General features: G+C 42.4%; 1 protein-coding gene across 1 annotated transcript; it reads left to right on the top strand.

Moving 5' to 3' along the window:
* Positions 4410-6296, top strand: LOC109724643 (uncharacterized protein At4g06744-like). Its single transcript, XM_020253525.1, has one exon. The coding sequence runs from the start codon at positions 4624-4626 to the stop codon at positions 5992-5994; it is 1371 nt and encodes a 456-aa protein (XP_020109114.1). The 5' UTR covers positions 4410-4623; the 3' UTR covers positions 5995-6296.

The raw sequence follows: 11116 nt of genomic DNA, 5'->3' as shown, positions 1-11116 counted from the left end.
ACCATTTTCTTTGAATTTCATATCCTTCTGATAACATGTTTTATGGCACAGAATTGTACCCTTAGTTTTGTGTAATTTATTCTTCCTTATGGATGAGGAGCCCAAAGTTGATTTCAGCCTGAAGAAAGCATAATGGAGGTGATATCCACTACTGGGAAGTTGTGGCATAAATTTGCAAACTTTAATTCAAAATTTTGGTAAAGAATGTTATCGACTTTGATTCATAGTATTGGTATGGAATGTCATCAACTTTGATTCAAAGTATTGGTGTAGAATGTTATTTCTATTATATGTCGGCTTTGCACTTAAGTCTGAAAAACTTCTACTTTTTGTAATTTTATTAAGATATATTTTTGGTACAAGATATATTGTTTGTTTCAGCTCTACTGCTCTATGGGTGGAGGCGTGGAGCACATTCTTTGCTGGTTTGAATCCACTGAGCAGTGTTTTGATAAAAAACTTTATTAATTTTTGTAACAATGCCGAAGAAAGAAAATTATCTCTCACACGTGCATTTAGAAAGGATTTAGATTTTCTCTATCTCATGTGAGATATCTTCTGATAGGTATATGTCTGAGCCTAATATATTGGTATGCTTTTGTTAGTTTAAACTTTTTGATATCTGTTCAACTTTGTTAAAATGGGCCACCATTCCTTCATGTCCGTGTCAATTTGTCTGCTGAAAAGAGCGGATTTTTCAGCCATACATTATGTAGTTTCTTATTTTAATATCATCTGTCGGTCAATCAAGTAATTCAATGCAATTAGAATCGAGTTTCTTTTTGTTTCTTTTGTACTGTCAATTAAAACTTCTGTGTTCAATTACTTGCTGTTCGCAGGAATGATTGGAGCTTAGTCAAAAACTTTCTATCTTCTCGGCTGAAGCAGATATGGAGAGGTGTGCACCTAGGTTTCAGATAATTTTAACGTACTCCCTATATTAAGTCTTAGTCCTATTGGATGTTTTTAATTCAGGATTGTTCATTCGAAGGTCCTGGCTGTATACTCTGAAAGCCCAAACAGGTGGTCGAGTTGGGCCGCACAACAGAGTTCTTTATTAGATGGGAGTGAAACATATCTGGAGTTGGTGAGATGGCTTGATGAAGGTGATTGTACGATTTCATGACTCTGACAATTCGCATGCTAAACATGCACGTTTTGTAAGCATATATATATATATATATATATATATATATATATAGAGCTAGGCTAGTATACTATCGGTAGGACGGAGGCCTCCATGCTACCAAGTTGTTTTCAATGATGTGGCTTCCAAATCGACGATCAACTCCGTTAGACTTGAATTACACTATTAAAAGTATTTGAAAATTAAATTTCATAATTTTTCGACATTATTTGACTAGTGATTAAAATGTCTCAAAATTGACAATTTTAATGATAGATTTGATGCGTTTATGAATTTAACGGTGTAAAACAATCCAAATCTGATGAATTTTTTATAGAAAATTCTTTTCACTATTTAGAGTAAGATTAGTAGCTATAATATTAAATTCAAGTCGTTTATCATCATTTTTTATGAGATTTTTATTTTCAGCCATTCATTTTTAGACTATTCGTTTGATAGGTAAATGATGCCGAAAAATTATGAAATTTAATTTTCAAATACTTTTAATAGTGTAGATCAAGTCTAACGAAACCGATCGTCGATTTAGAAGGCGCATCATTGAAAACAATTTGGTAGCACGGAGGCTTCCGTGCTACCGATAGTATACGAGCCTAGCTCTCTCTCTCTCTCTCTCTCTATATATATATATATATATAGAACGCGGCCTCTCTCTCTCTCTCTCCTCTTCTCTCTCTCTCTCTCTCTCTCTCTCTCTCTCTCTCTCTCTCTCTCTCTCTCTCTCTCTCTCTCTCTCTATCTATATATATTATATATATATATATATATATATAGAGAACGCGCGCTAGAATTGCTACTGATAGTAAGAGAATAGTATTTACTATCAATTTGATACTTGGATGCCTATAAATTAATAAGAACAGTGAAATAATGATAATCAAGAGTTAAAAATTTGATGGAACCTTTCTCTTGCTTCAACTGGTATAAGGTATTTAATAGACGGAACCGCCTCCTTAGATATTGATGTCGCAGAAGTAGAAAAGAGAGAAGGCTTTATAATGGACATTGAGTTATCAATTTCTCCTCTTGTAGATGAACAAAGCTGATGATGGGTAATTTAGAAGCGTAGGACTTAATTTATTGTAGTTTTTGTTAACTTGTTTATACAGTTCTCATATATAGTTGAACCAAAACAAGTACAAAGGACTTCTACAAACTTCGCCTAGACCACAGCTCTTTTCAAAGCGTTAAAACCACTGTAAAGTTTTTCCTTCAATGTGAAATGATACAAACATAATTTTTTGGGTTTCCAGCTTATGATTAAACCCTCCGTTAAAACCTAACATGCACGTACGGAATTATCTATAGCTGATGTAGATACCAAAGTAGGCAAAATTGGTCGTTGATCTTCGTATCTATTGCAACATTAGTTTTGAGATTGTTGATGGTATTTGCGATGGTTTTCACCTCAGTTTAGATTTAAGTGAATAAGCATCAACAGCACCAATGAAATTGTTTACCTCCGACTCGATCTTTTGAGAAGCGACTACCGATTGCTTCTTTTCCTGCAAACTTTGCGTCCATCGTTTTTACTAAATCTTTTGGCTAGCATGTTACATTTATACAAGATTCTTTTTTTCTTTTTTCTTTTTTTTGAGAAATAGGTAGCACGCTATTCGTTTCGTTTATTTCATTTAGAAATAAATTTAGCTGGAAATGTGAATCAACTAGGATTCAAATTTAGGTCACGGGTACCAACCACCCAGCCCTTTTGCCACTTACTTTAGAGACGGTCGGTACATTCATACAAATTCTGATATCAAATGATGCTATTCTAGTATCATTTGATAGGTGGGGTACGTACGTAGCAGGCGAAGAGAGAGAAAGATCTCTCTTAATTATCACTAAAAGTAAATTTTGAAACTTTGTTTTCTTAATCAGTTCAAATAAAGATAGATTAATTAGAAAATATTTTGAAAATGAGACTAGATTGGTAAATTTCGTTTTTTCAATAAACAAAGAATTCCTTCTAAAAAATATGTAAGTTCTCCTTAATTTTAATTACCTTCCAACTATAGGATAGAATAACCGACCGTTCCTAACGCAAATGACAAAGAGCTTGGTGGTTAGTATCCGGCGTTTCAATAATAAATCCAAATTAATTCACATTTTCAGCTAAATTTATTTTTAAATAAAATAAAATAAAGCGGGTGGTATACTATCTATCTCTTAAAAACTAAACAATGTAAGGCACGATTGTCTTATTTAAAGCCCACGTACCCACCTCCACCACCATTTCCATTTCCCACACTTCTAATTTTCTCCGATTCCCTTGCCGCCTCCTCTTTGTGAAAGCATCTCCCCACTCATGAGCACATATGGACCCCCTACTTACTCGGGTGCAGGGTGCGATTTCACTACTCATTAGCAATGGAATACATTTCATCTTTTCTTTTCCTTTTTTAAAGAGAAGGATAAAATATTATCTGTTCCGTTTATTTTTTTTAAATAGTCTCAACTGAAAATATAAAATAATTAAGACTCAAACTTATAATCTCAAATATGTACCAAATCATCAAGTCCTATGCTAATTATGCTAGGTAGGGTGGATTAATACATATCAATTGTTGATGTACAATAAAATAGCTCTATATATGTCCAAAATTTTGAGTATGTCTCCTATATATACTTTCAAAAATACCAAGGCCTTCGTATTTATAAATTATTTTTGATAATAAAATATCTGATTTGACTATTGACTCTGTTAGACATAATCTAGTCTATTAGAACTATCTAGAAACCAAATTTCATAAATTTTCGACATCATTTACCAACTCAAAAGTTTTCAAAAATAATGATGTGACACGTTTTTAAGTTCAACGATGTAGAACAATCTAAATTATATGAAACTTTAACAAAAATTTTCATTTAACATTAATAGTAATATCAATACTTCTTATTTAAATTTTTTTTATCAATATTGTTTATAAGATTTTTACTTTCAGCCGTTTATTTTAAGGTTATTTGTTCACTGGACAAATGAAGTTAAAAAATTATGAAATTTGCTTTTCAGATAATTCCAATAACGGAGATTATGTTTAACGAAACCGATTGCCAAATCAAAAATTTCATCATCGTAGATAACTTACCAGTACGAATGCCTATGTACTTTTGACAATACAGTAGCTTAGCCCCCAAAAATTTTTCTGCAAATGGCGTTGCACATAGTGCTCATTCTGGTAGGAAGCTGAAGTTAAAAGTCAAATTTATATTAAAGTTAAGAATATAACATATACCATAGAATTCAAGAATCAAATATGATCGGTTGAAGACACTATATTACTGTCATATTTTAAACTTTTCCTTCTTCCACTCTCTCTCTCTCTCTCTAGATCTCTCTCTCTTCTCATTGAGCCACTCCATGTCCCCCCACCTATCCCACTCTTGCTCCAACTAGTGCGAGAAAAGGTCCCCAGTTCTCAACACATAATAATGCTGCATATTAATATATAATTAACTAATTTCCTCATCTCACATGCATGCACCTTCCTCTCTTACTTTCAACTCCCCGGCCCTCCTCTAAAAGAAGAAGAGCAATGGGTAGTAGTACTCCTCAACTTCTAATCCTTGTCGTTTTCACCATATTCCTCTCCTCCACTCCCTCCCACAATGCGGCCCACGGCTACTCTTACTCCAACCGCACCACCGCCGGCGAATGCGGATGCGCGGACCCTCCGGCCCCTCCGCCGCCTCCGCCGCAGCCCTCCGACTTCCTCAACATGAGGCAGTACCAGGCCTACCTGGTGATCCAAGCCTTCAAGGCCACCATCACCTGCGACCCGAACAACGTCACCGCCAGCTGGGTCGGCTCTCGGCCCTGCAACTACACCGGCTTCTTCTGCGCTGCCCCTCCGGACGCCACCGACATGCCGACCGTCGCCTCCATCGACTTCAACGGCTTCCGCCTCTGCGCCCCCTCCCTCGTGGGCTTCCTCGACCGCCTCCCCGACCTCGCGCTCTTCCACGCCAACTCCAACAACTTCTCCGGCCCCGTCCCCGACCTCACCCGGCTCCCCTTCCTCTACGAGCTCGACCTCAGCAACAACAACCACTCCGGCGCCTTCCCCGCCGCCGTCATCCCCCTCAGCAACCAGCTCGTCTTCCTCGACCTCCGCTTCAACGCCTTCTCGGGGGCGGTCCCCGGCTCCGTCTTCCTCCTCGACCTCGACGTGCTCTTCCTCAACAACAACAGGTTCGGACAGCGCCTCCCCGCGGAGCTCTGGAGCTCCCCGGCCGCCTACCTCACCCTCGCCAACAACGGCTTCACGGGGCCGATACCGTCGTCCATCGGCAACGCCTCTTCGGTGCTGCTCGAGGTGCTCCTCCTCAACAACCGGCTCACCGGCTGCCTGCCCTACGAGATCGGGCTCCTCGGGAACGTCACCGTCTTCGACGCGGGCGGCAACCTGCTGACCGGCCCGATACCGCTCTCCTTCGGCTGCCTGGCGAGGCTCGAGCAGCTGAACCTGGCGGGCAACCTGCTGTACGGGCCAGTGCCGGACGCCGTCTGCTGGCTGGCGAGGGTCGGCAGCCTGGCCAACCTGTCGCTGTCTGAAAACTTCTTCACGTCGATCGGCCACAGCTGCTGGCGGCTGCTCAAGAGCGGAGTGCTCGACGTCCGCCGGAACTGTATTCCGGGGTTCCCGGACCAGCGGCCGGTGGCCGAGTGCCTGCACTTCTTCTTGTTCCCCAAGTTCTGCCCCTTCCTTCCTTTCGTTCCGTGCGTGAATTTTCCCGATTGGCCATTCAAGCGTCAAGCAGCAGCAGTGGCGAACGGAGAGGCGGCGCCGCCGCCGCCAAAGAACAAGTATGTGGGCTACAGTGCACTTCGTAACAAGCCTGGGTATTAATGGTGGAACAAGAAGAAGAAGAAGAAGTCTTATTTTTTAATATATATATATATATATATATATATATATATATATAGTTTGATTATAATGATTGTAAAAGCACAAAACATTTGGTGCTTGTAAAGAAATATGCCGCTAAAAGGACTATTTAATGCTAATTTTAAATTGCTAGTGGCGCATGAATATAATGCCGCTAATACAAATACTTTTAGCAACATTTCTTAAATGCTAATTTTAACATGTTTATTAGTGGCATGAATAAAATGCCGCTAATACAACACTTTTAGCAGCATTTCTTGGTAGTGATGAAAATTGATATTCTATTATTTTAAAATTAATTATTTAGTGTGGTAGAATTAATGCTAATTAATTTGCATTCACAATAATAAAAAAATATTTATCAATATTTTATCATTTAATATCAAATATTTTGTAATTTTACACCATGAGAATAAAAATCATACCATTCACTAATAATTTCAATTTCAAATAAAATATAAGAAATTTAAATCTTTCATTGCATAAGATATATTCATGTATGTACATATTAAACAAAACAAACAAGTGCTCCAAAATGTTAACAACCTAACACAAGGACACAATTAAATATATCCATGTACAATATAGTTGATATGGTCTTTTAATTATCACAACCATGAATATATTGAAATAGTAACTAATGTTCCTTTATTGCGAAGATTTCTAAAATGCTTGAATAGTGAAACCGCATATCTTCAATCCTACTTGCGTTTAATCTGAAAAAATAGATCAAATGAACAACAAAAAAAAAAGTTCTTAGACAATTTTAGAAAGATGTGTAAAATGCAACAAATATGAGAAGAATACTACTAAATTTAAAATGCGTACAAAAGTAAATGGCCAGGCCATACTTGCTCCTACGGCATCTCCGATGGTTTGATACCTTTTATATGATCTTAGCAATGGTTCAACGCGTATGATAGGTATATCAATTTGAATTTTCCAGCACTGTGGTCCTAACTCGACCCCACCTACTTTGGTTTTTGGGTCCTTACTTAAAAGAATACCCTGTGCTACATTATTGTGGGGCTTCTTTAGACTCTTCAAATATATATACTTTACTTCCATTCTATTATTAAATAGACGAAGAAGCAAAAAGAATAATAAGAATTATCTTAATATTGATAATTAACGCATGAAGGTAGAATATGAGGAAAAATATTTGAAAAAGTGAGTAAAAAAGAACCCAATTATCTGATGCAATTCGAATCTTCTTCATTCTTGATTGAGATTCCTATATTAGAAATATAAAGCGTGATTAGATATCAAGTTACTTCAAGGTATATTTTAATTAAGATAAATAGATTATGAACAAAAAAAGCCAATAATAAAACTTTTAACATTGTAGTAAGTACATTTTGATATCATTAAATTATCCAATCTTATATAAAATCTACAAATAGTACTAAGAATAAACAAGAAGCAACTATTACTATTATTAAAGATCTTAAATCTTGGGCTAATCGAAATGTTCAAAAAAATTAGCAATGTATGTTATCATTGCAACTATGATGATTTGCAGTTATTAATAATAATAGAATAGTAAAAATTTCAATCATATGGTGGAAAATTTTTTTAATCAAAATTTACCTGATTTTGTGGAACTTCATAACTAGACTGTGAAGAGCTTACTTCATTCTGTGATGGTTCTTTTAGACAAACATTGGAGTTTACAACCTATAAGATAAAAAATATAAGATGCATATAATGAATTAAAGTATAAGCTGAATGTATATATTGTTTACTATATTAATTTCTACTACCGGTATAGTATCTAGAACTTCATTATGTTGTATATCTTGTCCGCTTGATGTAGGTACGCCTGCGGGCCTTTTGCTTATTGCTTCAAACTGTGCCTTCAATTGTAAGGACTGAGATTTTTGCAGTGTAGCTAAACTCTCAGTTGACGATATTTTTGTGTGTAATTTAATTACAAAAGCACTCATCAAGTTTCGGGCGAAATCGAGTTAAAACGGAAATTCTACGCGATTTCCAAGTTTCACTTAAAGTGAATAGTAACTCGATTTTCCGGAGAAGCCGCGGTGAGAAGTTGGCTTCTGGCTCGTACCGGACTCTGTTCATAGCAGTCCAATAGCTCGTTTCGACCGGGTCAGCTATTCTGGAACTAATGACGCTGACGGATTTTGAGTTTGACGCACGGATTTCGAGAAAATCCAAAAATACATGTTTTATATGTATTTTTGTGTGTTTCCTTCTATTCGAAGAAGGTTGGATTTTGTCGTGAATCCGTGGTCGATCAAGACGAAACGAAATCGCAGCTTTGTTGTCTCCGTCGTGCTGATCGCACTGGTGCAATCCGTTCGCAAATCTGACGGACGGATCTGCGGAGATCGCGCGTTGATCGAGGAGAGGTCGGTAGTGGCAAAACGGTATTTTCGCAAAAGTCGCGATATTTTATGTACCGTTTTGCGTGAGATCGCACGTGGAGGGGCGTTCATGCGTTTTAGTCGTACTGTGAGGATCTCGGATTGAAATTCCTGTGTTTGGTGGACCTTTTTGCAAAGTTACACCTTGGTATTTATAGTTCCTAGGGTTTTGATCCCCTAACCCTAACCCTAGCCAGCCCCAGCTACCCTAGTCGCCCCAGCCACCTTCACCCTTCCCCCTGCCCTTGCTGCACGAGCCCCGGCCGCCGCCGGCTGAGCCCCGGCCGCCGCCGAGCCACCACTTCTCTTCCTTCCCTCTCTTTCTCTCTCCCTCTCTCCTCTCGGGTTGTGTGAAGGCCCGGGGCTGCGTCTCCTGCAGACCCTCCCCATGGACTTCACCGTGCTCCGGCAAATCATCCCCGCCGACCGCCGCCGTCGCCTGCGCCGCCGCAGCCGCTCCAGCCGCCTGCAGCAGCCCAGGCCGAGCCTGGCCGAGCCGGGTTGCCGCAGCCACCAGCGCGCCGCCGCCGCCTGGAAACTCTCCCGCCGCCGTCCACGGAGCCCCGGCACCCCTTCCCGCCGGTCGCCGCCGCCCCAGCGCGCCGCCGCCGCCGCCTCGGCCGGCTGCAGCCGCCCAACCCGAGCCCGAGCTGAAGCTGTGTGCGGCCCCTTCCTCGCGCCGCCGCCGCCCTGAGCCACCTGTGCCGCCCTCCCCCGACCTCCTGCAACCCTCCTCTGCCGTCCCCGACCTTCCCCGGCCGCCGCCGTGGCCGGAGAAACCCGCCGAGCCCGAGCTTCTCTCGTGCGGGCTCAACTTGCTCCGCCGCAGCCGCCGCCGCTTCTCGCCGCCGCCTGAGGTGAGCATCGTGTTCCTCACCTCCCCCGCACCCGACTATGGGCCCCGCGCGCGCCGTCGTGCCGCCGGAGGCCGGCCGGAGCAAGGTTGCTCCGGCCAAGCCCGAAATAGGGCTTATTTGAGTGGGTTTTTGTTTCTGTGCTTCCTGAGCCTCCCCGATCTGTACGGAAGGGAACACGATGGTCGTAGCTAGTTGCCGATCATCGTGCTGACCTTAGTTTCTGTCGGGGAGACTCCGTTCCGCTGTTTTGGCGATGTCGCTCCGTTTCAGCCTTTTTGGCTGCTGTTATGGGCTTGCGCACGCTTATCCGGCTATCCGAGGCTGTCCTGATGCCTCCGGAGGTGAGCACGGTGATCGTTGGTCAGTGCTGATCACAATGCTCACCTTCCCTTGGATCAGATGTGTCCGGTTAGTTCTGTTCGGCGCGATCTTCCCTGACTGCGCGCTGTTCGCTGAACCTTCGGGTTGCTCCCGCGCTTCCCACAGCGAGCCGCTGTGCTCCGGATCATGAGCACGGACTCCGGTACGTCGAGACCTGTCAGTACGTGTCTCTGCGGACTTTGAAAGTCCTCGGTTTGCGTGAACGAGCCGCTTGATCGCTCAAATTACATAAAATGACGATATTTTATGTAATTAGAGGGTCTTTTCTGCGATTGTGCTTTGCGTGGCTACTGTGGGCAGTGTGTGGGAGTTTGTTATGATCGCTGGACTGATTGTCCATGGTCCGTTAGCTTTCGCGGAAATCGGTAGGTCGATTTCGGTGCGTTTTTCGGCGAAATTCGCCGAAAGAACGCGGTTTCGGTTCGGATTCTTTCCGACGGTGTTTGGTTGCTTCGTGTTTTGTCGCTGAGCCTTGTTGGCTGGTCACCATCGTCATTTTGTGGGTTCGATGATGATAGGTGAGCGACGGAGGGTTCCGGTGTCGAAATAGACACTTCCGGGAACCCGGATTCGTACGATTATCCGGCGATGATCGTATTGTTGTGTGACCTTGTGTTCGCTGCCAAGGCATCCAAATTGGAATGTTTTGGGGCAGCGGGTGACTCGTGGTACGAGTCGGTGAGTTCGGGACACTTAGTGGGTCCCGACGGCGTCCCGGTGTGGTTTTCGGGACTTCCGGTGAGTTACGGTAATCGGTTTTGGGAAACCGATTACGGGGATCCTGTGTGGGGGTTTGTGAGTCTCGTGCTTTGGGTTAGTGGTTTGGATACTGACTTGGTGGATCTTCTTAGGTCCGGTCGACTTGTGCGTACCCAGTGTTCCGACGCGACAGTGACAGGTGGGTGCTTCGAGCTGGTAGTCGGTGAGAGCGTTTCACCTCCTTCTCCTGTTTTTCTATTCCCGTATTTTAGTCTCTACATGTCATTGTTTGCTTATCTTTCGTATATCGTACCTCTTTGATTGCATTTGGTTAGTAGTTGATAGACATGTAGAGCAGGTTGCATTTGTATTTCAGTATCTCTGTGGACCTTGGGTCCAGGCAACACATCGACTCTCTTGTCGTGTGTTTCGATCTGGTTGATCGAGGTTCGGCGTTGTACGCCCTAGCTTCTATTTCAGTTTGGCATTGTACGCCCTCGTTGTTGGCTTCGGCCTAGGCACCGGCTTTAGCCGGGTTTGTTTTTGTTTGAGCATACCAGCATGACTTAGTCACGGCACTTGGGGGTATTCATGACACCGGATCGGTTTGGCCACCGATCGGAGGTGTACTTATCCGGATAGGTCGTCCTGCGGGGCGGATGGATCAGGTCGGTGCAGTTAGTGACAGGTAGCGCTTGAGGTCTGCGGACCGATACAGCAGGCACAGATTGGGTACAGTTTCTGGTTCAGTACATTGAG

Source organism: Ananas comosus, linkage group 19 (assembly GCF_001540865.1).
Source record: "Ananas comosus cultivar F153 linkage group 19, ASM154086v1, whole genome shotgun sequence".
Taxonomy (NCBI): domain Eukaryota; kingdom Viridiplantae; phylum Streptophyta; class Magnoliopsida; order Poales; family Bromeliaceae; genus Ananas; species Ananas comosus.
Note: the sequence above shows the minus strand (reverse complement) of the source record. Positions and strands in the feature narration are given on the sequence as shown.